The sequence below is a fragment of the Panthera tigris genome, chromosome A1 (genome assembly GCF_018350195.1).
Source record: "Panthera tigris isolate Pti1 chromosome A1, P.tigris_Pti1_mat1.1, whole genome shotgun sequence".
Lineage (NCBI taxonomy): Eukaryota > Metazoa > Chordata > Mammalia > Carnivora > Felidae > Panthera > Panthera tigris.
In genome coordinates, this window is record NC_056660.1 from 138485846 (window position 1) to 138511843 (window position 25998).

The 25998-nt window shown below is 38.0% G+C and overlaps 1 protein-coding gene across 4 annotated transcripts in view; it reads right to left on the reverse strand.

The window, feature by feature from the left end:
• GFM2 (GTP dependent ribosome recycling factor mitochondrial 2) overlaps positions 1-25998 on the reverse strand; it is a 59510-nt gene that overhangs the window by 9744 nt on the left and 23768 nt on the right. For all 4 annotated transcript variants that reach the window (XM_042988349.1, XM_042988344.1, XM_007079843.3 and 1 more), the window contains 11 exons: positions 22452-22577; positions 21449-21537; positions 15739-15827; positions 14325-14385; positions 13896-14075; positions 9660-9740; positions 7448-7596; positions 5957-6097; positions 5553-5652; positions 4009-4198; positions 170-246 (listed from right to left, as the gene is read on the reverse strand). In XM_042988349.1, the coding sequence (XP_042844283.1) occupies positions 170-246; positions 4009-4198; positions 5553-5652; positions 5957-6097; positions 7448-7596; positions 9660-9740; positions 13896-14075; positions 14325-14385; positions 15739-15827; positions 21449-21537; positions 22452-22577 (1283 nt within the window). The remainder of the gene's footprint in view (positions 1-169; positions 247-4008; positions 4199-5552; positions 5653-5956; positions 6098-7447; positions 7597-9659; positions 9741-13895; positions 14076-14324; positions 14386-15738; positions 15828-21448; positions 21538-22451; positions 22578-25998) is intronic.

The following is a 25998-nucleotide window of genomic DNA, read 5'->3' on the forward strand; positions in this document are numbered from 1 at the left end:
AAATTTGTATTATCGGAGAACCAAAAGAGAAGGTTTTTTCTTCCGGGGGCATAGACCAATCTGTTTTAGATATATGCATTTAAATACAGAAACACACACACACACACACACACACACAAATACCACTATTGAAAGATTTCTGGAAGTAAAGTTGTAATAAAATGTGAACCTGTCCAGAATCAGCATCTAGCTTCACTTTCAAACTGGGATCTTCACGTTGAAGGCATTTCAATGCATAATCCAAATCTGGGGGATAAACAGTAAATGTTATCTTTACATTTCATCTTTTAGATAATGTAACATATGTTCTAGTGGGGGAAAAAATGAGCAAGCGAATTTTCAAAAAGAACGTTTCAAACAGCATCAATGCTTTGTAGTGAATAAAACGAGGTGATAAGACAGTGATGGGAAGTTATTTAAGATTGAATGATCTGGAAGGGTCTCCCCAAGGTAAGTTAGATCAAGACACAAATAAAGAATGGCCATATATGCAAAATCCTGAAGAAACAGAATACCAGAGAAAATGCCTGTGCAAGAAATGGTTTGCTATTAGAAAAATAACAAGATGGTAGCTGGCTATTAGCAGGTAATCACATCATGTAAGGGCTTGTAGGCCAGGCTGCAGAATTTGAATTTGCACTGGGAAGCCACTAACATCATCTGATTGTGTTTCACAAAGATCTAGGAAAAGACAAGAAAGCAAAATGCCTTCAGAAAGACAAGCAATGAGAAACTGGCAAAGGAAACTAAATTACACCATGAATAAAGAGATGCTAATGTGATCACTCTATGATGAATTATCACACCCAATGAGGAAACAAGAATATATTATTTGAAATAAATATGGCCTCTAAAGTCAAGTGATACTTTAATACAACCAATTAGCTGTTAACTGTATTCTCCCCCTCTACAAAAGATGTTCGAAGTTTCTCAGACATGAAGTGCGGCTAAAGAAAAGAGCTGAGCAACGGATTCATGAACCAACCTTACCACACATTTAAAGTGGTCTTATATTCCAGGGACATACGCTTCTAGATATACACTGTCCAAGTAGTAGCCACTAGCCATCTAATTAGTATATTAGGAGTCTAAACAGACATATACTCTAAGTATAAAATACATACCAGGTTTCAAAGACTAAATATGAAAAAAAGAAAGTAAAATAGCTCATTAATTTTTTATATTGATTAGATGTTGAAATACTATTTTTGATATACTGGGTTAAATATATTATTAAAATTAATTTTGCCAGTTTATTATTTTTTTATGTAGCTCTAAGAAAATTTTAGATTACAGCTGATGTTATATTTCTATTGAACAGTATTCTCCTGGACTCTTGACATCCCAAAGTCAGGTCCAAGAACCAGCAACACTGGCATGATATGGAGCCTGTTAGAAAGACAAAATATCAGGTTCCAGTACTGAATCAGAAGCTGCACTTAACAAGAATTTCAAGAAATATATTATGCCCATTAAGGTTAAGAGGCATTATTTTACACAGTATCTTATTTTTAAGCACCTATTCAAAGTAATAATGCTTATGACACTGTAGCTTTTGAAATGAAAACACAGTAACTTTATTGTAAAATGCAAACTCATTCAAAAATATTTATGACGAATCTACCCTTCAGGAGTTTATTGGGATGAAGAGGGCATTATGAGACAGAGGGTCAATATAATAGGAACATGGGGCAAATACAATGGAGAGCCAGAATAAAGAAAAGGTAGATTTGCTTGAAAGAAGTCTAAGGGAGACTCTATAAAGTCCCATCCCCTGTGGGACTTCGGACCTCTAAGCTAATACCCATTAACTAGACTTACTTTGGACCCCAGACTTTTCTTCCTCAAGTAGTTACAAGCTGAAGCGCTAGATTTAAAATGAGCTGGTGCAACTTAACTGCAATGTCACAATTTGAATTTATGTACTCACAATGTTTGAAATATGAAATTACTTTCAAATATTTTTATTTTTTATTTTTTAAATGTTTATTGTATTTCTGAGAGAGAGAGAGAGAGAGAGAGCGTGAGCACAAGTGGGGCAGGAGCAGAGAGAGAGAGGAAGACACAGAATCCAAAACAGGCTCCAAGCTCTGAGCTGTCAGCAGAGAGCCCAACGCAGGGCTTAAACTCAATAACTGTGAGATCATGACATGAGCCAAAATTGGCATTTTAATGACTGGGTCATTCAAGCACCCCTCAAATATATTTTTTAAAAGTCAGATTATTTTGTTTGGGCAGCCCCTGCTCTTAAGTGCCTGGCTACCCCTGATATAACTAGTTTGGTCAACTTTGATACACATCAACCTGGGTAACCAGATTCACATCACCTGATCCTCCTTCCTTAGGGTCAAGACTATACCCTTAGTTGGTCTCAGGGCATTTTAAGGTGACAAGAAAACTTGCTGCTATACCTGTTTTAATTTCATTGCTGTATCTTTACCAACTGGACAAGAACAGATCCAGTTTCCTTCAGTATTTGGGGGCTGTCTTAAACCAGTATTCACACTTCTTTATGTGAACTCCAGCTTGAATGGTGAGGAACTGGAACTCCTACTTGTCTAGGGATCTTCCTGTTTCTTTTCCCCTTGGTACTCAAGACATGGGAGGCAGTAAATGGGTGCTTTTGTTTTTCCATCATCTGTGAGCCCAACTTGTTTAAGGGGAAAAAATTGCTTCTAATGCCACCTCTAGAACTAGATTTGTCCTTCAACAACTTAATATAGGAATTCAGTGAGGGCCTCAAAAAGAAGTGATGCCTGAGATGAGATTTTCTAATTACAGAGTAAACATCTTCCAGGTAGACAAACTGCATTATGCCATTATAATGCAAGACAGAACAAATGAAAAGAAATAGTAATGCAAAAAGAGCATGGTATCTTCAGAAAACTGGAACTAGTTTATTACAGAAGTATAAGGTGTGAGTCGTTATTCTGTCTTACTTTTTTTTGGTGAGAGAAGAGGGTTCAGAATGAAGGAGGAAGTTTCAAACAATGAGGCCAGGCAAGAAGGCTGGTGTCGGCGATTGCTAGTGGTCTTCCTCTCTATTCTGCTGCCGCCTGCCTAAAAGACTGCATTTACCAAACTCCTTGCAACTGAGCGGCCAGATGTCTAAGTAATAGCCAGTGACACAGAAGAAATCTTTAAGGGGAAAAGGACACATCTTCTTCCTCCTTACTCCATGTCTCTGTCAGGAACTTGGCCGTGATGCCAGAGGTGCTAGCAGCCATCCTGTGATAACTAAGGATAGGAGCTACAGACTCAGAGAGGCAGGGCAGAAAAACGAGAGCCCGGGGGCCTGATGATGGTGTAGAGCCACCCTCTAACTCCTGGACTCCCAACCCAAGGCACATTTTACAAGGGAGAGAAATAAACTTTTGTCATTAAAGCAACTGTTACTTGGGGGTTTTCTAGAATATGCAACCAAATCCAATTGGAAATGATACAGCTGAAATCATGAGATTTATATACCACAGAAAGGAGTCTGGGTTTGTGCTATATATAAGTAATGAGAAGCCACTGAGAACTTAAAAAGGCTAAAGCACGAGTACACAACACTCAAAAAGGTCAAATAACATTAACCATAGTATATAAATATCTTCACTGAGTTCTAAAGCTTGAGCCAAAAAACAAGGAAAGGAGCATTTTGTAAATGGTGATGAGAAAATGAATCCTTCTGAACTGTTAACTGTCTAATCTATTATAACTGGAAGGGGAATCCTGACGCCAGTTACTTCGGATGCCAATGACAGCACCACAAGAACCAGAGCAAGGAAGATGATGATAGTCGAAAATGGCCAACATGTGGGAAAAGAATAAATAAAAGGAGCTTGTAAAAATCAAAACATCTTAAACAGAAAACAAGACTAATCCCAAGTAATACCCATGACTTCTGATAAAACTGAACTCAATCATGTGAGAAATCTTTTGATGGCATAACATAACTATCTGTATCTAAATTATTAACTGTATCTAATTACTAGTTAATTGATACACCAAAACTATTTGTACCTGGCTGCTTAGCCACCGAAGGGGGTTCTATGGTACAGAAGAAAACAGGTTCTGGAATCTCCACCCCAGCCAGAAGAAGTCTTTCGGCTTCATTGTTCCGTCTATGTTTTTTTCCTCCTTCTGTTTCGGCTCGACGAGCTGCAGCTAATGCACTGGACTTGGATGAGGCAATGGTGTCTCCTGTGGCGGTCTGTAAGCAAACATCGCGCTTGGAACAAGACAGGCTCAGTGAGCACTCAGCTTACACCGAGAATCACGAAATGTGAAAACTTCCAATGTGACACTTTCATCAGAACTTAAAACAGGAACAAATTCACAAAGCTCACTGCAACTTTGCATAGGTAAAGCTAATTTAACTTGTGTAAGAATTCTATCCAAGATACTGCTGTAATAAATTCTAACCCCCCCCCCCACACACACACACACTCTCTCTCTCTCTCTCTCTCTCTCAAATACACTCACTACACATTCAAAATTCATTTGGTAAAACAAATGTACCTTCCTAAATTTTCAATCATATCAAAATAGGTCAATTTTAGTAGAAGTCCATTTTAAGAGTTTTACCACCAGTAAAAATGTCTATAACTGTTTTACAGAAAATCTTCCATTAACTAAAACAAGCAATTAACCAGAATTCTCTAGACCATGCAGAATTGATAGCATCCTTACAGACTCATTATTTTTTAAAACTATAATTTCACTTTTAAACTTTAATATTACAACATTCCATGCCAATTTCCTTCTCTGTAAAGATATTCCTAATGAAGCAATAGTTCAAACGTCTCTGTGTAACTCCTTCAAATATGTACATGGAGCTCCTGCCTTCGGGTGGACAGAAGACATTTCAAGGCTACAAGTCCTATATCTGGACTGTGGACATTTTATACTAAAGGATCTTGAATCCTGCAATTAACCATAAAGAGGTTAAAAAATGTTCAAAGTAACCATGGCTATCCTAAATGCCGAATACACCAAAGTTTAATGAGAAAATGTATTCAATTTAATCCATATATAAATGAAATGTCCTTAGTTTTACCTTACCAAAAACATACACAGCATCAACTTATTTTCATCCATTCATCTGACAAGTCATGGACTGCCTCCTATATGTGATGCACTGATCTAGGGACTAAGGACAGAGAACAAAAGAAACCCAAGTCCTTGCCCTCACAAAGCCTTCATTGGCAATATATCTTCAGTTATTACCCGGATCAGTTATAAGGTTAGATTAAATTGTCAGCAATGATCAAGTAAAATACCCAATGAGAATAACAAAATATTTATTAAATTTAAAACACAGGTATGTATCTATAGTGTATTTTCACTTGGATTTGAATTTTACATGAATATAATCCACAGTTTACAGACTTCTATAATTTTCTTTCTTTCTGAGATTCAACCATGTTGATGAATATGCTACAATATTCATTACCCCACTATTGATGACTATTTGGATCGTTCGTGGGTTTTTGCTACCGCAAAATGCCTGGTTTTAATTTAACATTTAAGCTAATAGTTCCTAGAGAAACCATCTGGTCGCTTACGTGTTTAAGGCCAACAGTCAAAGCAATGTTACCAGCAGTCAGTGAAGGGATTTCTATATGTTGGTCAGCAAATGGCAAAAGAAGACGACTTATTCTCTCCCTGTAAAAACCATGATTTATTTCAGTAAAAGAATTTTTAAAGAAATGACTGCAGTTTTAGAAAATAAACTAAGCTTCTGGAGTGCTTGAGTGGCTCAGTTGGTTAAGCATCCAACTCTTGGTTTCGGCTCCAGTCACGATTGCACGGTTCATGAGTTTGAGCCCTGCATCAGGCTCTGCACTGACCGTGCGGAGCCTGCTTAGGATTCTCTCTCCATCTCTCTGCCCCACTCCCATTTGCTCTCACTCTCTCTCAAAACAATAAACATTAAAAAAAAGAACAGAACCTATAAGCTTCTACTTACGTGCAGTTTCCATTAATATTATAGATGGCCAATTGGGGTTTTATCATGCCTGAGTAAATGCGCATAAACACCAGTGGTCCTCGCTGCTTGTCATGAAGAACTTTAAATGCCAGTGCACATAAGTCACCCTTATACCATGGCCTACAAAATTGAGACATTCCAGAAAGGCCTTTAAAATACACTTCCCATATATCTATGCAGATCAAATCAGAATCACTGTGCAAACTTAACCCTAATGTCCTCCCTCATATCTTCTAGTTTAGCTACTCTGGCTGATTACATTATGTCAGTACTAACTACCTCTCTTCCTCCACAAAGATAAATTATTTAACGGAGATCATTAATTGCTCAAAATTAAAAATAATGGATTCTCTCCCAGATATTACCTCTACTCGCAAATAATTTCACTGCCTAGAGTTCACTCCTCAAAAAATGTACCTAGGATAGGTATACCTTCCTATTTTGTGAGAATATACCTTCTCACAAAAACCTGTACAGGGTAAATGTATAGGTTCTTTCTAACTACTACTTACACTCTGCCCTCCCACCTTCTCTCCAGTTGCATGATCATAGAAATCTACAATTCTTACAGATTGATGTCCTTAAACTGGTGCGCACTGATACGTTACAGAAAGCCTGAATCCCTCTGAAATTGCCAAATTTTGTTCACAAGCACATTTTTCTGAGGAAAAGCTCCATGTTCTCATTAGTTTCAAAGGAGCCCATGACTCAAAGTAGGTGAGACACTCCTATTATAGAACTTCTCCATCTCATCCCTAATTCCCTCCAATTTTTAACTTTAGCAAATACTCATATAGAGTTTACCATATACTAGGTAGGCACTATTCCATTTGCTTTATAAGTATTAACTCGTTTGATTCCTGTAACAATCCAATAGGATAGGTCCTGGTCTCTGTATTTTACAGGTAGAAGGTTAAACAACTTGGGAGAGCTCAGATTTAAATCCAAGGAGTACACAGTCCATGCCCATAATCACTTTACCATTAATGCTTCTCCAATTGAGAGATATGAAAAGTGATTAACGTCCTAGTTAAAGGATTAAACAAAGTCCATTCCTGCCTGAAGAGTCACTCGGATTTTAGAGGATTTATTACCAAGTACAAAGCTGTTAGTGACAACAGAAGTAAAACAATACCCTTAAACCACAAAATATTTTGAGCTTTTTAAAAATCTTCAAATCTAGTATAAATTTATCTACAGAATATTTATCAAACAACTCCACTCTACTGTTTGTTTTTTTTAACTAAGATGACAGCCACACACTCTAGCTCCATTTGTAAATATAGCAGGTTATAAGACATGCGAACAAATGTCTCTTTTAAGTAAAAATTTATATAGCTCTATATCATTTATAATGATATTCTTCACCAATGTTATTCAAAAATGGTGATTCAAATGCTCTTTGTGAAACAAGACCTACTTTCCCGCTTTTGCGAGGCTATAAGATTTTAATCTGTACTGCATACTTACAGAAATTCATAGTTGCGCTCTTCAGGTGAAGGCAAGTACACGGTAACAGCATCCAACAAGGGCTGGACACCTTTGTTTTTCAGGGCACTTCCACAAAGCACAGGCACTGCTGTCTGAGCCAGTGTTACTCTGCGAATTGCAGTCTGGAGCTATAAAGCAGAGACAGAAGTACTGTATTCTGTGTGCAGTATACTGGCTCCAACTAAAGTATCTCAGAATTAGACACCCTCGCCAACCAACCATGTAAAACAGAACCACTCAGCACACTTCCATCATTCTTCATGGCCTTATTCTTCTGTATTTTTCTTTATAATGTTAATTACTATTTGGTATACTGGATATATATTTAATGGTTTATTGTCTGTGTCCTTATACCCCAGAATATAAAATCTACATAAGCATTACAATAAGTCCCATCAAACATTGCTAAATCCCCAGAAACTACAGAAGTACCTAAAATAAGCAGGTATTTAAAAATATTTCTCAAATAAATGAATTAAACGTACTTCTGATTTAACCTTGATTGTCTAAAAGAGGACCTGTACAGAAATTAAGAACATATATATGAATTACAACTTCCTCAAAGGAATTAGACCAACATTAAATCAAACTGAGGAGCAGCTGGGTGGCTCAGTCAATCGTCTGATTCCTGATTTCGGCTCAGGTCATGATCTCACAGTTCATGAGTTCGAGCCCCGCAACGGGCTCTGCATTTGTGCAGGGCTTGGGATTCATTCATTCTCTCTCTCTCTCTCTCTCTCTCTCTCTCTCTCTCTCTCTTTCTCTCTCTTCCTTCCCCCCTGTGCTCTCTCTTTCTCAAAATAAATAAACTTAAAAAAAAAAATCAAATCCAAAGAAAAATGAGAAATCAGGGTAGAAATCAAATTTGAAAGACCTCAAAAACGAAGAAAAGCATGGGTGTGTTTGCAACCTACTGGAAGGAGAAAGGTATATCAATTCCTCCTCAGATCATAAGCTCTTTGAAAAGAGAAACCATGGTATGTGACTACAGGGCACAACAAACATCACATCTAAGCGCTCAAATACTAAACGATAACATATTTCAATAATTATGGCATTTCGTTCAAAAGAAAAGTACTTTTTTCCATTCCTAACTTCAAAGGTCTCAAACTTAATCTTGAGACTCATGTTTTTCTTTAATTCTTTTTGTGAAAAATAACTAAGTACATTTTCTGGGCTCAGTCTGGACCCCATTACATACATATATATAATCCCCCTAAAATACTTGGGAGGCGCCTGGCTGGCTGAGCTGGTGGAGCATGCAACTCTTGACCCTGGGTGCGTGAGTTCAGGCTCTGTGTTGGGCAGAGTTTACTTAAAAACAAACAAACAAGCAAACAAAAAACAACTTTACCTGGTAACTCGTTTCATAAAGAAAAATAAAGATTGTTTGCCAAATTCATAGGGGAAGGTCTCTAGCAGAAAATAACAGAAATGCCTTGAAGAAATCTGTCCTAATTCAATTATTACTACTATTTTATATGCCTATTCTCTGGTCTAATGTATTTCAAAAGGAAACAAAATAAATAAGTAAAGACCTGTAACGAGCTTCTAGTAAGAATTAAAACGGTGTCAGAGAAAATAAGAAAAATCATTGCAGTAGTCTACAAAACCAGTAAATTTTCAATATAAAATTTCCACCTGTAATTTCCCTACTAAAGAAATGATCACAAGGAAAGCACTGCAAAGAAGGAATGAGTAACTTGTACTGACTCAAGAGGAGTAAAAAAAATTCAATTTCTGGGGCGCCTGGATGGCGCAGTCGGTTGAGCGTCCGACTTCAGCCAGGTCACGATCTCGCGGTCCGTGAGTTCGAGCCCCGTGTCAGGCTCTGGGCTGATGGCTCGGAGCCTGGAGCCTGTTTCTGATTCTGTGTCTCCCTCTCTCTCTGCCCCTCCCCCGTTCATGCTCTGTCTCTCTCTGTCTCAAAAATAAATAAAAGACGTTGAAAAAAAAATTAAAAAAAAAAAAAATTCAATTTCTGATTTTGTAAAGCATATCTGAAAACAGTAAATCACTACCATTATTTAAGCACTTGTATTAATAGTGACTTTATCTTAATGTTCTCCTAATTAAGTCAGCATTTTCTAATGCTATGCAAAGTTGAAAAAAACTAAACACCTGAGACAGAGAAATCAAACCACATCCAATTAGTAAAACTTCATTAAAGTAAATGAATAATAAAATTTACCTTTTCAGCTGGTAGCAAATCAAAATTTTCACTAAATTCTCCTAAAACCAAGTCAGCAAATTCATCATCCAAATCTGCAACCTACAAAGAAAGGTTTTAGTTCTATAACTTGCTTTTATTGTCACAACTATTAAGTCCAAATAAATGTACATTATCCAAATATTTCAAGACAGCTACATGACCTACCTTATCCAGGCCACAGAACTCTCCTCAACATCTCAAGAGATAAACAGTATTTCTTTCATAGGAAAGGAGACTGAAAACTGAAGATGTGCTATTATAAGTTCCCTACATACATGAGAAGCAATAGCCAGATGAAGTATCTCAATAAAGTGCTATCCACTCGGAGTGCTCAAAAGAAATAAAATACCACAATTCGCAGTCAGTGATAACATATCTAATGGATTGCTGTTTTTAGATAGATTTAGAAGTCTTAGTTCATTGAAAAGTTTCCTGTGGGGAAAGTTTCCTGCCTGGGTGGCTCAGTCGATTAAGCATCTGACTTCGGCTCAAGTCATGATCTGATAGTTGGTGAGTTTGAACCCCGCATCAGGCTCTCTGCTGCCAGCAAGGAGCCCACTTCCTATCCTCTGTCCACCCCTCCCCTGCTAATGTGCACATGTTCTCTCTCCCCAAAATAAGTAAAACATAAAAAAAAAAAGTTTCATCTGGTATTTGTTTAACATTATGAATATTCACCAGATGTCCTAAGACAGTCCAACTAAAATAACTCATGTTATTCTAATCCGGCACTGCAGGAACAGATATAAGTTGAGGGTCATAGGCATCATTTCAGCAATACAAATGCAATTATCTAATTCATGTTCTTTTCTTAGTTATCTGCCTGTATGAAATAGGAGAATTCAGCTGACAATAAATTTAATAAAAGTTTCAAAAGTTTGTAATAGTACAAAAGAGCAAAACATTCAAACTTGGGAGACAAAAACACATTTTTAACAGCTAAGTATTGTAGAAACATACCTAACCATTCTCCGTAGTAGGGAGCATATATGATGGATAAGCACAGCTTCTGGAATTAAACTGCCTTGAAATGGCTCCACTACTTGCTGATTTATTCAAAAACTTAAGTTACATCACCCCTCTCTCTCTCTCTTTTTAAAGTTTACTTATTTATTTTTGAAAGAGAGAGATAGAAAGGATGAGCAGGGGAGGGGCAGAGTGAGGGAAGAGAGAGAATCCAAAGCAGGTCCCATGCTGTCAGTGCAAAGCCCGATGCAGGGCTCAATCTCACGAACCACAAGGTCATGACCTGAGCCGAAACCAAGAGTCGGATGCTTAACTGACTGACCCACCCAGGCGCCCCCACATCACCTCTCTTTACCTTGGTTAATCATGGAGATAATACTAGTACCTACTTCAGAGGGCAAGGATTGAATAACCAAGTGAAATCATGCTTCCAGAACGTATAGTAAGAATACAGTAAGTGTAACTTATTATCACTATTCACCTCTAGAACACAGGAAGTTGCTTCTAGTCCACACTAATCTTATTCTCTAAAAAAAAAATTAATCGTGGTAAAATTTAACATAAACAGAACATAAAATTTACCATCTTAACCATTTCTCACTGAACAGTTGAGTAGTAGTGTTAAGTATATTCACATTGTTGTAAAACTAATCTCCAGAACTTTCTCAATCTCACAAAACCCAAATTCTATACCACAAGACAACTCTTCCTCATTCTCCTATCCCCTATCCCCTGGCAACTATGATTCTACTTTTTGTCTCTACAAATCTGACTACTCTAAATACCTCATATAAGTGGAATCATTACAGTATTTGTCTTTTTTCCTGGACTGGCTTATTTCAATTAGCATAACGTCCTCGAGGTTCATCTGTATCGTAGCATGTGTCAGAATGTCATTCCTTTTTAAGGCTGAATAATATTCTATTGTATGTTTATACCATATTTTATCTACTCGTCTTGTTGATGAACGCTTGGTGGCTCCCACGTTGTGGCCATTAGGAATAATGGTGCTATGAACAAGGAAATGCAAATATCTCTTTGAGACCCTGCTTTCAATTCTTTTGGATATACAGCCAGAAGCAGAAATGCTAGACCATTTGGTAATTCTATTTTCAATCTTCCGAGGAAACACCATGCTATTTCCCACAGTGGCTGCATCATCTTCATTCCTACCAGCAGTGCACAAAGGTTACAGTTTCTCCATATTTTGCCAACACTTATCTTCCGGTTGAGGGGTTTTGTGGGGGTTTTTTGATTGTAGCTATCCTAACAGGTGTGATGTGGTCTTATTCTCCAATTCTATAAATACACATGTATTCCTTGTAATTAGCACTTTAATATCATCTACAGAGAGTCTCAAATCTAATTTTTGTTATATACTATCCTGTCCTAAGACATGCATTAGACATGCCTAAGATAAAACAAAGAAAAATCTAGGAGATTTTTGAGTTTGAGTTTACATTTGCATATTTAGAAAATTTAAAAATATTTTATATATTATGAAATTTATGAAGTAAATATATACTTTATGTATATTTAAAGTGTAATATAAAGTATAATGAAGAATACGATGAACACCAATGTTTCCACCACCCAGCTTAGTTCTAGGAGAACTAATTATGCACCCAATTACTGACGAATAAATGTCAATTTCAGGCACCTGGGTAGCTCAGTTGGTTAAGAGGCCAACTCTCGATTTCTGCTCAGGTCAAAATCCATGTCAGGCTGTGCTGACAGCACGGAGCCTGCTTTGGATCCTCTCTCAAAATAAACAAACTTATATAAAAAAATACACACATACATACATAAATGTCAATTCTACTTTTATTCTGTTTATGGCTCCCCAAATTAGAGAAGCAGTAAAGCAAAGTGGGTAAGAGCTCCAGCTCTAAATGGAATCAGACCTGGGTTCAGGTTCCAGCACTGCTCCTTATTAGCTATATGACAAATTCGTTAAGGATTCTAAGTTTCTGTTTCCCCACCAGTAAAACGAGGATAATATAGGCTGCTATGAGGATTAAATGTATTACATGTAAAGCACTTAAGCTAGTTCACAGTAAGTCCTTAGTAACAGTTACCTAGTAATAAAAAGAACAATGACCATTATTCTGTTAATGATAAAGTTGATGATTACTGTAAGTTATAAAGGGAAATAATTACTTCAAGAACAACTTCATACAAAAGATTAATGAAAACAATTAATGATGACAGGATCTACTCTGACCAATTTAATTCAGAAATAAAAAAAAAAAATCAAACAGTTCAGATTCAAATGTTTTTCACTACCATAAGATTCAGAGAGTTTATGGAACGTGCCATTCACTCTCTGAATCTTATGGTAGTGAAATGTATGTATGTATTTTTTTATGTAAGTTTATTTATTTTGAGAGAGACAGAATCCAAAGAGAATTAGTGCCACTGCACTTAAACTTATCGCATAAATAAACCACGTTTATTAGTATATATGCCAACAATACCATATAAAATATCATAAATATTAACAATCTTACTACTTCCTATTAAAATTTTGAGGGTGGATGAGGTCCAGAGTTATCTATTACCTATAAAATTAATGGCTTTAAAATTTTCTAAGTTAATGTGACATTTGATAAAAGACGGACACACTCTCTGATATTCCTAGGTTTAACCCTAAACAAATTGTCACAAGTGTGTACAAGGAGATACATACAAAGATGTTCACAGCAACACTGTTTGTAACAGCAAAACAGACAACATAACCTCAAAGTCCACCCACAGATGAACGGACAAATGTGGTATAATCATATTGGAACATGACGTAAGACTGAAAATGAAGCATAACCACACATAACAACAAAGATGAATCTGCAATGTACTGTTATAAAATACAAACAATATCACTCCACTTAAGGAAAGTTCAAAACCATGGAAAACTAAGTCCTTCACGAATATATACATTTGTAGTGAACTAGAAAACAAAGCAAATGAAAGAAAAAGGCTACAACCAAAATAGTGGTGGGGGGAGTAAATGGTAAGTGGAAAGGAGAGAGATTTAAACAGAAGTGTTACACAAAGATTCAAGGGTATTGCTAATATTCTATTTCTTAAGCTGGGTGGTGGAAACATTGGTGTTCATCGTATTCTTCATTACACTTTATATTACACTTTAAATATACATAAAGTATATATTTACTTCATAAATTTCATAATATATAAAATATTTTTAAATTTTCTAAATATGCAAATGTAAACTCAAAGTATTTACTTTACCTGTTCAATTAAGGCATTCCTTGCTTCAGTTGTCTCCTTAAGCAACTCAGGATCACTCATTTCCAAAAGGGGATTCCTCACAAAGTCTTTTCCATCATCTGAATTAGGATTCCAAAGAAGTTTTTCTTTATTTACTACATCCACAACTCCTTTGAAAGCTTTGCCTTCACCAAGTGGTAACTGCAAATCAAAGCGAGATTAACTTTATTAAATGATAACTCAATTAGAACTGCATTGATGAGAAAATGTTACCTTTCTCCACTTTCCCCCAAATGGCTATTAACATTATCACCATAATCTATATCTTCTATTTACATGCCAACTTCTTCCAAAAAACATCTGAGATAGTTTCAGATATATATGTCACAATAAAATGATGAGGAAATTTGCAGCTGCTGCTATTAATAAACCAAATATTAATCAACCAACCTGTAAAAGTAATGGCTTTGCCTTCAACTTCTCTCTGATGCTTTCAACCGCATATTTAAAACTGCAGGAAGCAAAATAACTATAATTAAAAATGTTAAGATTCTTGGGCCGCCTGGGTGGCTCGGTCAGTTAAACATCCGACTCTCGCTCAGGTCATGATCTTGTGGTTCATTAGTTAGGGCCCCACACTGGGCTCTGTGCTGACAGTACGGAGCCTGCTTGGGATTTTCTCTCTGACCCTCCCCTGCTGATTTGCTCCCTCCCTCTCTCTCTCAAAAATACATAAGTAAACTTAAAAAATGTTAAGATTTTTTTTTTAATGTTTATTTATTTATTTTGGGAGAGGGAAAGAGATCCCAAGCAAGCTCATTGCTGTCAGAAGGAGTTCAATGCAGGCTATGTCTCATGAACTGTGAGATCATGACTTGAGCGGAAATCAAGAATTGGATGCTCAACCAACTGAGCCACTCAGGCACCCCTTAAATGTTAAGATTCTTAAAACAGATTTAAGAATGGTCTCTAAAATCACAACCATTTTCACTGTCCCTAATGTTCACCAGTGAACAGTTTTCCACACGACAATATCTTGAGTAAACTTTCAATGTAAACTTCAAAAAACAGTGCTTGAGTATCTACCATAATCCTGCCACAGAGATATCTAGGGTATTATTATTTATAAGCTTCACTTATTATAGTTTGAAACTAAGATTAAATAAACTGATCAAAGTCACCAATAATTAGTTAGACATTCAAATGCATGATCTGTCATTATAACTCAAGGATTCTTCTAACAGCTACATTTGCTATCACACACAGCTATCCCCTTTCTTCCAAAAGCCAGCCCAATTTTGCTATAACTTTACCTTAGGCGTTCTTGGTATCATGTTATCAGTTCAGAATTAGGATAGAAAATTACATAAACACAAAGCATACTGTGTGGTTTGAGGAGAGGGACAGTTGGTGTTTTGTATTTGCCACTTACACACTGAGCAGGATCTCTCCTTATCACATTTCTACCTGTTTTGAAACTCCTTTTTTAATGGGACTGAATTGAGATCCCACGGAATATTTATACTCTAGAGCGAACGAACAGCTATTTATAAATTTAAGTTATAGTCCATTAAAAACTCAAAATTGTATTCCTACTTTTTTTTTAATGTTTATTTATTCTTGAGAGAGAGGGGGAGAGAGAGGAGAGAGACAGAGTGTAAGCAGGGGAGGGGCAGAGAGACACAGAATCCGAAGCAGGCTCCAGGCTCTGAGCTGTCAGCACAGAGCCCAACGTGGGGCTTGAACTCCCAAACCGTTAGATCATGACCTGAGTCGAAGTTGGATGCTTAATCGACTGAGCCACCCAGGCACCCCTGTATTTCTACTTTTAACAAATGGGGGGGGGGGGGAAGCCTTGAAATACCTTGCTCCAGTTTTGTCCATTTTGTTTAAAAAACAGATTCGAGGTATCTTGTGTTTATCAGCTTGCCTCCATACTGTGAGAGTCTGGGCCTGGAGCAAAGAGAAAGGGAAAAAAAACCACATATGGGACAAAAATAACTCCACTACACATGGAACAAATAGATCTAAGAATCTATTATAACATGGAACTGGGCCCTGTTCCAACACAGAATTAGTGCCATTGCTCTAGTTACTCTTCTGCTAGTGGGTAAGAGAACAAAGAACATGATGAAGTGTGATACAGAATGTGCTTCAAACTGAGAATACTCCTTTGGGTGGTCTAGGTTGCCACACAAGGAAAACAAACACCTGGGAGGTATTAAGACTCATGGAAAGAGGACTTAATCAAGAACCAGAAGATGTCATTTTTGTCTGGCTTCACCTTACCCAGTACAGGTCACATAATACTGAACTCATCAGTTTGCTGACCAGCAAAATAGGGACTTTTGACTTAATTCTTTTGTTGTCGTAATGTAAAAAGAATAGGACTGTACTATAAAAAATGATATTGTGATAAAAATATGCATTTTTACTCCTGAAACCAATATTGCACTATGTGTTAATTAAAATTTAAATGGGGCGCCTGGGTGGCTGAGTTGGTTGGGCGTCCGACTTCGGCTCAGGTCATGATCTCACGGTCCGTGAGTTCGAGCCCCGCGTCAGGCTCTGTGCTGACAGCTCAGAGCCTGGAGCATGCTTCAGATTCTGTGTCTCCCTCTCTCTCTGACCCTCCCCCGTTCATGCTCTGTCTCTCTCTGTCTCAAAAATAAATAAACATTAAAAAAAAAAAAATTTAAATTTAAATAAAACTTTTTAAAAGTATATGCATTTTTATTGTGAATGTTTAAATGTTGAGTTAAACTGAAGAGTAAGGGAGAAAAAAGCCAATAACTGTATTTCTTAGTAGCAATTCTCACGTATTTTTTTTTTAATTATTTATTTTGAGAGAGACAGAAAGCACGCATGCATGCATGAGAGGGGGCAGAGAGACAGAGAGAGAAGGAGAAAGAGACTCCCAGGCAGGTTCCAGGCTGTCGGCACGGAGCCCCGATACGGAGCTTGATCCCACAAACCACGAGATTATGACCTGAACCGAAATCAAGAGTCAGATGTTTAACCAAATGAGCCACCCAGGCACCCCTCTCATATGCTTTTCTTTTTTTTTTTTTTTTAATTTTTTTTTTTTAACGTTTATTTATTTATTTATTTTTTTTTTTTTAATGTTTATTTATTTTTGAGAGAGACAGAGACAGAATGTGAGTGGGTCAGGGAAAGAGAGGGAGACACAGAATCGGAAGCAGGCTCCAGGCTCTGAGCTGTCAGCACAGAGCCTGATGTGGGGCTCGAACTCAAACTGTGAGATCATGACCTGAGCCGAAGTCAGATGCTCAACCGACTGAGCCACCCCGGCGCCCCTAACGTTTATTTATTTTTGAGACAGAGAGAGACAGAGCATGAACGGGGGAGGGTCAGAGAGAGAGGGAGACACAGAATCTGAAACAGGCTCCAGGCTCTGAGCGGTCAGCACAGAGCCCGACGTGGGGCTCGAACTCACGGACCGTGAGATCGTGACCTGAGCCGAAGTCGGCCGCTTAACCGACTGAGCCACCCAGGCGCCCCTCATATGCTTTTCTATTTGACTTCTTTTAATTCTAATTTTTACACATTTTAAATATAAATAGTTTGAGTCTGTTACAATATCTCTGCCTAGTGGAGTCTCAAAGCCCTAGAACAGAGCATACAAAACCTAATGTGCTGACATTACCTGATACAGAAGCCACTTTATATAATTTGTTTAGGTAAAATTTAGATAGAATAAAAAAACACTCATCTTAAGTGTATAGTGCGTTCTGATAAATGTATAGATTTGTATAGCTACTATCCCAACCAAGATATAGAACCTAAGAAATTTTTCTTATGTCCCATCCCCCATAAACAACCTGTCCTCACATTTGTCACCACAGATTGATTCTATTTCTGAATCTCATATAAATAACACGGCTTCTTTCACTAAACATAAAGTTTTTGACATTCATTCATGTTGTTAGGTATGATGGCTGTTATTTTTGTTGTTGTTGTTGTTTTGTTTGTTTTTGGCTAAACCCCTTCGTATAAATGTGCCAGCTTGTTTGTCCACCTGTGGATGAGCACCCAGATTACTTCTAGTTTTGGGCTATTATGAATTTAGCTGCTGTAAATATTTTGAAAAAGTCTTTAGGAGACAAATGTTCTCATTCCCTTGGATAAAGATACAGGAGTAGAAGTGCTGGGTGAGAGGTTATGTGCAGACTTCCATTTTATAAGAAACTGCCAAATAGTCTTCCAAAGTATAATATTTTACAGTTCCACCGACAGTGTATAAGAGTTCCACTTGTTCCACAACTTCAGCCAGTATTTGCCATCATTTTTTTCAATTTTAGCCATTCTCGTGGGTGTCAAATAGTTTTTCTTTGTAACTTTAATTTGCATTTCTCAATAATCAATGAGACTGAGCATCTTTTCATGTGCTCACTGGGCCATTCATGTCTCTGGTGAAAAATCCACTCAAGTCTTTTGTCCATTTATTTACTGAGTTGTAACTTTTTATTACTGATTTGTAGTTATTCATATATTCTGGATACAAGTCCTTGATCACACCCATGTACCGTGTACTATGAAAATTTCAGCACATACTTCCTAAAACAATGATATTTTCCTACGTAATCAATAGCGTTATCGCATTCTGGAAATTTAACATTCATATACTATATCTAACATGAGAAATTTTTTCATAGCCTACAGCTTCCCTTTTTATTTTTTAATTTTTTTAGTTTTAATGAGAAGATGTAATTTTGATAAAGTCCAATGAATCAACTTTTCTTCTTCTAGTATGCTTTGTATCCTAAGATATTGTTACCTACCCCCAAGGTAACTAATTTCTGCATATGGTGAGGTGGGGCTGGGGGTATATTATAAATTTTCCAAGAAAAAAGCATATTAAAAAATATAGAAAGACTTCCATTATCCCACCTGCTAGCTAAAAGTCCATTTATTGTTTTAGCACATAAAAGGCTTCTGTGTCACAAATTCAGAAATTTCCTATTCCAATATATTTCAATTTTGTAAATAATGCCATCTGTCAAATGTACATATACAAGTCATAATGACAGAAAGAATGCAACCATTAGGACGTGAAGTGATCAGAAAGAAATGGAAATAATGTATAACCAACCTCAGACCTCAAGGTCAGGCTGTATTTAGATCAAAAAACCATCACTGCCTGTCAGCAGTCCTCAGGTCGGGCTTTCCATCACTGTATTATTTCCCCCCAACAACTTTTCATTCTGAAAAATCTCAAACCTATAAAAAGGTAAAAAAAACAGTACAATATATACCCATGTACCCTTCACCTAGATTCACCAAGTATGAACACTTTGCCACACTTGCCTTTTTTTCCCCAAATGTGCATATGAACACATTAGAATGTGTGCACTGTGTATGGGAATGTGCCACTTGGATCTACTACACAGAGCATAATTAAATGATAGCTCCAAGTGCTAGTCATCTTGACTACTAACTACCAAGGTCTCTCAAGGACCAGCTAATGGCCAAGCAGAGCAGAAGTACTAATGTAGGTTATTCCTACAAAACATTCCGCCTTCTCCAACAGGCGACTTTGACTTGAGGACTTCCATCAGCCTAGCCAAACCCCTTTTGGAAATGTGCTATAGTCTGAAACTCTTCCTACCCAATCGTCCGGTCACCAAGAGCTCCTTGATCTGCCCTCTGGTCTGAAAGCTCTCTTCCACTTCTCTCTTTTCTCCTTTACTCTTCACAGGGATATCCACCAATAAATCTCTTATGCATCTAATCCCAACTTGGCATCTAATGCTCAAAGTACCCAAACTAACAACATACGTGTATGTGTGCGTGGGAGGTGAACCACTAGAGCAAGATGCAGATATCATGACACTTTAATCCTAAATACTTCAGCCTGTATTTTCTAAAAATAAGGATATTCTCCTACATAACCATTTATAAAGATCATATTCAAAGAATTTAAGCTGATACAATACTTTTTTCTTTTTTTTCCTTTTAATGTTTATTTATTTTTGAGACAGAGAGAGACAGAGTGTGAGCAGGGGAGGGGCAGAGAAAGAGGGAGACACAGAATCGGAAACAGGCTCCAGGCTCTGAGCGGTCAGCACAGAGCCCGACGCGGGGCTCGAACTCACAGACCGTGAGATCATGACCTGAGCTGAAGTCGGACGCCTAACCAACTGAGCCACCCGGGTGCCCCTACAATACTTTTTTCTAATAACATATCATCTATATTAAAATTATTCTGGTTTTCCTACTGATGCTCTTTGTAACTTTTTGTTTTTGAATCCAGGATCCTTCCAAAGATGATATTACATTTAGTTTTCTTGTTTGTTTAGAATCCTTTCAACTACAGGGGTGCCTGCGTGGCTCAGTCAGTTAAGCATCCAACTTCAGTTCAGGTCGTGATCTCATGGTTCAGGAGTTCAAGTCCCGCATGGGGCTCTGTGTTGACAGCTCAAAGCCTGGAGCCTACTTCGGATTCTGTGTCTCCCTCTCTCTCTGCCCCTCTCCTGCTCGTACTCTCTTTCAAAAATAAACAAACATTAAAAAAAACTTTTAAGAAATTTCATTTGATTGCCTTCTCATGATTAGATTTGGGCCAAACATTCTGCCAAGAATACAACATAATGTTGTGCCCTTCTTAGTGCATCCTATGAGGAAGCCCATGGTGTCGATTTGTATCATTTGGGAAATGTTAATATCGATCATTTAGTGTATCACTTTTAGTAATTTTAAGATTAGAAGAAGTGAAGAGGATTCTATATTTAATAAAAAGCCAATCTTGAAATTGTAAGACATATAGCGATATGCTAAAGAGTACATAACTGACCCCAGTATAATTTATTATAAATCCACTTTTAAGATTTATTCAAAAAACTCAGTAACTGTTAGGACACAATTCTTCATGGGTATTTCACCTTTCTACATAGTTTGTTAGGAAAGGCACTAACTGCCTTTGTTCTGGACTATGTCTTCAAAGATGTCTTCAAATATAGTAAACGGCTTAGAAAGAGAAGTGTCTTCCTCTGAGTCAAAAGGTAGGTTTGTTTATAAGCCTGGAAGATAACATCTCTCTCCAGAGCAAAGAGCAGGCATGCTTACTGCCCATTATAAAACATATGCATTTTCTAAGCACAGGGATCCATGGTATGTGCAACTCTTGACTCTCTTGACTCTCTTTAGGTCACCCTGTGGGAATTGGGGCTTGGGTAACTAAGACAAGAAATTATCGACACTCTGGCTATTGCTATTCCTGAAAAGTCTTATGTCTTATGCCAGCATGTCATAAAACTGTGGCAGGTTAACTAGTTAGCTTAAAAAAACAGGTAAGAATCTTAAGCCCTTCACAGTTTTCAGCACTAACTTTCATATTTTCTACAGAAAAGCAACTACTTCCCTTTTACTACAAAATATCTGAGATCACATACAGACCTGTATATGTGATTGCAGTGTTAAATTCCAATTTCACCATAATTTGATTAATATGAACTTAACAAACACAGGGCTATTGTAACTAAATCTGATACATTCTACTTTAAGAAAAAATCATGTTGTTGGTATCTTCACTTTACTTTGAGAATATTTTTTACCTCTACACCAGCAGAGGCATCAAACACAGCTACTGCACCATCCAACACTCTAAGGCAGCGCTCAACCTCCAAGGTAAAGTCTACATGACCTAAAAAAAAAAGATGAGAAACACTTAAAAATCTTTTATTCATTTTTCTACGTTTATTTATTTTTGAGAGAGAGAGAGAGAGACAGAGCATGAGCAGGGGAGGGGCTGAGAGAGAGGGAGACACAGAATCTGAGCAGGCTCCAGGCTCTGAGCTGTCAGCACAGAGCCCGACACGGGGCTCGAACTCATGGACTGTGAGATCATGACCTGAGCTAAACCTGGACACTCAACCTACTGAACCACCCAGGAGCCCCAACACTTAAAATCTTTTAAAAACTGAAAGAAAAAAAAAAAAAAACATGATCCAGCAATCCCACTTTGGGGTATATATCCAAAAAAACTGAAGGGAGAGTCTGAAAGACATATCTGCACACCACACTAATAGTAAAACTATTCACAATGGCCAAGAGGTGGAAACAACCCAAACGTCCATCAATGTATGAATGATATATATTTACATACAAATTATGTTATATATGTACAATGGAATATTATGCAGCCTTAAAAATAAAGGAAATCCTCTCACATATTATAAGACAGATAAACCTTGAAAGATTTCATGCTAAGCAAAGTCACCCACAAAAGGACAAAAACTGTATGATTCTCCTCATATGAGGTATCTAAAGTAATCTCCTAGATTACAAAGTAGAAGAGTAATTACCAGCAATGGGAGCAGATGACAAAGAGTAGTAGTTATATAATGGATATATAGTTTTAGTTGTGCAAGACTAAGTACTCCTGGACATCAGTTTCACAACAATGTAAATATACTTACCTACTGAGCTGTACACTTAAAAATGGTTAGGATGGTAAATTTTATGATATATTTTTGACCACAATTTAAAAGGGAACACAAACATGAATAAAAACCTCAAACGATGCAGCACCTCTGCATGGCTCCAACAGCACCATACCTGGTGTATCAATTAAATTGACTCTATATCCCTTCCAATCAAATGTAACAGCAGCAGACTGAATAGTAATGCCCCTTTCTCGCTCTTGAGCCATGAAATCTGTCACTGTATCTCCATCATCAACATCTGACAAGGAAAAAGATGACACTGTTAGGCTTCATACCAAGTATATTTTATTGAGATAAGATATCTACATGACAGTTTAATTTGTTTTAAGACTGTTTATAAAATACTTGGCTTAATATCTAGAGGCCTTAATCTTACTCTACGTAAGTCCTTGTTCTAGAAAAAGCTTTTCCAGCAAAATGAGTAATTTTTCCATAAAAAATATTTTTTCTCTAAGATTAAATTCTATTTTAATTTTTCTAAACTTTTTATTTTTTCATTTTTTTCCCCTAGTTTACCTTTCAGTATCCCTTTTTATGTTTCTCATATCTGATCCCTTGACAGGAGGGAGGGTAGTGCAATGAAAAGAGCACAGACAGATCTAGATTTAAATCCCAACTTTACCATTACTACTGTATGAACCTGAGCAAGCTACTTAACCTAATTTGTACTACAAGGTTAACAAAGGCAACCTCACTGGGTTGCCGTAAGAATAAAATGAGACTACATAAAGTACCTAGCCCAGTAAATGGTAAGTAAATGGTAGCTACAGGGAACAAGGTAAAGAAAAAACTCCTCCCAAGTAAAATTCTCCTTTACAAACCCTTCTGATTACTAAATCCTCCCCCCCGCCCCACCCCCCAGCCAAAGACACTTATGTGTACAAATGAAAATAGTCTTGGTGGAACTTCTATAGTAAAAAGTTACGGATAAAGTTCATCTTGACTACTAAATTATTCTGCATTAAAATTCTTGTACTCTCATTAAATTTATACAGTAAAAGAAGTAAAAATGAGTTTATCGTTACCATTCAAAATTCAAAACCACAAGTGATCATGGCCTTATACTACCACTACTTATGTCAGCATTAAACCTCTAAAAATGCTAACCACTTTCCCTCACTGTTTGTGTATGTATAGATGTATATAAACATATGTACACATATGTGCCAACTGGGGGAGGAAAAGAAAAATTTATTTTTCAGGAACCCCAAATATCTATGTTAAAAATTAGTGTTGCCAGTTACTCACAAAATAACAAACCAAGAAAACAAACATCATTAATGAGACAAAGACCAAATACCTAGCCAAAAGCGCTAAGTTTTTATTTACTTATCTTTTTAACGTTTATTTGTTTTTGAGAGAGAGAGGGAGACACAGCGTGAGCAGGGGAGGGGCAGAGAGAAAGGGAGACCCAGAATTCGAAGCAAGCTCCAGGCCCTGAGCTGTCAGCAAAGAGTCCGATGCAGGGCTCGAACCCCACGAACCACTAGATCATGACCTGAGCCGAAGCTGAACAACTAACCGACTGAGCCACCCAGGTGCCCAAAAGCTCTAAACTTGTAAAACATTTGTAGGAGGAGGGGATGCAAGATGGTGGAGTAAGAGGACCCCTAAGCTCATCCCATCCTACTTTTACAGCTACATATCACTCACATCTGAGTCAATAAACTGGAGAATGATGTGAAGACTGGCAGAACAAACTCCACAGCCAAATACAGGAAGCCAGCCCTGGAGAGGTTAGACAGGGCAGAAAGGCAGCCAGGAGCACTGCCCACAGGAGAAAGGAAGCTGTGGTCACAGAGAAGGCAAAGCACCGGGGAGTCTACATAGGAAAAAAGAATGCCCATAACTTCCAGCCTTGAAAACCAGAGGCACTGAACTCCATGACTCTGTATAACTAGGGGAGTTGGGAGTCTAGAGCTCTGAAGGTCAGGTGACTCAGCACTGGGTAGCCAGGAGTGCACGTGATAGCCAGGTCCCCGCCTTTAAAGAGACAAGGACCTTTAGAAGAGTCAACACAGACGTGACAGCTTGCACAAAGGCAAAGAGATCTGTTTATAGAGATTTCAGAGCACACTGAGGAACTCCTATGAGAACAAAGGAACTGGCAGGTGCCATTTTTTCTCCCACCCCTCAGCATAAACAGACACAGGCGGGAGGCAGTGCTGCACAGACACCCGTGAGGTAGCGCCAGCAGTGCGCTGTGCCTTGAGTTCTCCTGAGGAATCACCCACTCTAAGTATGCTGGCCTAGGCCCTGGGCTCAGGGCAAATTTTATTAACACTGCATGCGCCCCACCCAATCACTGCCTCCGTGTGCTGTGGCCCTGTGGCCACCGCACTCTGGCAGATCTAGCCAGGTCTAGCAGCTCAGTGCAGATTTTGCTAAAGTTGAATGTCCCCAGCCACCACGCACAGACACGTACGCTTCTTGTCACTACCTCAGCCGTGTGCTTTGTGTCCGGCCGCTAACACATGCCACACTGCTGGCCACCACCGTGATTTAGGGGATCTGGCCTGGGACTACTGACTCGGTGCAAATTTTGGTTAACACTGCTGCCTGGCCCCTGAGCCCTCCTATGGTCATGCCCTCTCAAGCCGGCCTACCTGGGTCTAATACCACAGAAAGCAAGCACAGCCCACAACAAGTAGATAGTCAGTGCACAAGTCTGGACTGAAAGAGAAAGCACAATAGTAGGACGCAAGCAACGCAATGCAAACAACGCAACGCAAGCAAAGCAACGCAAGCAACATACAGAAGACTCCTCTGAAGTGTCACCTTCTGGTGAATAGGGAACAGTGCACTGCGGGGCACTACAAGACCTCTTCTTCATAAAGCCACTACTTTTAACAGCAGGAGATATGGCTGACTTTCCTAATACACAGAAACAGACAGAGAGGTAGACAAAATGAGGAGACAGGGGAATATGTCCCAAATGAAAGAACATGACAAAATCACAACAGATTTAAGTGAAACAGAAATTACTAAGCCTGATAGAGAATTTAGAATAATGATCACAAAGATACTCACTAAACTTGAGAAAAGAGTGGAGGATATTGTTGAGACCCTTAGCAAAGAGAGAAAAAAATAACATCAGACATGAAGACTCAATAAATGAAACAAAAAAATATAATAAATGGAATAAAAAGTAGGCTACAGGAAGCAAAGGAATGTTATCAGTGACCCGGAGGATAGAGAAATGGGAAGCAATCAAGATGAACAGATGAGAGACAAATACTGCATAGTAAGAACTGACTTACAGAACTCTCACTCAATCAAGCATAGTAACATTCACGTTACACGGATCGCAGAAGAGAGAGAAAGGGTGGCAGAAAATGTATCTAAAGAAAAAATAGCTGAATACTTCCCAAATGTGAGGAGGGAAACAGAGATCCAGATTCAGGAGGCACAACAAATTGCCCCAACAAATTCAACCCCCAACAAACAAATTGCGACAACAAATTCAAACTCCCCAACAAATGCAACTCAAGGGATTCCACACAAAGACACACATTAATTAAAATGGAAAAGGGGGCGCCTGCGTGGCTCAGTCAGTTAAGCGTCCGACTTCGGCTCAGGTCATGATCTTGCGGTCTGTGATTTCGAGCCCCGCATCAGGCTCTGTGCTGACAGCTCAGACCCTGGAGCCTGCTTCAGAT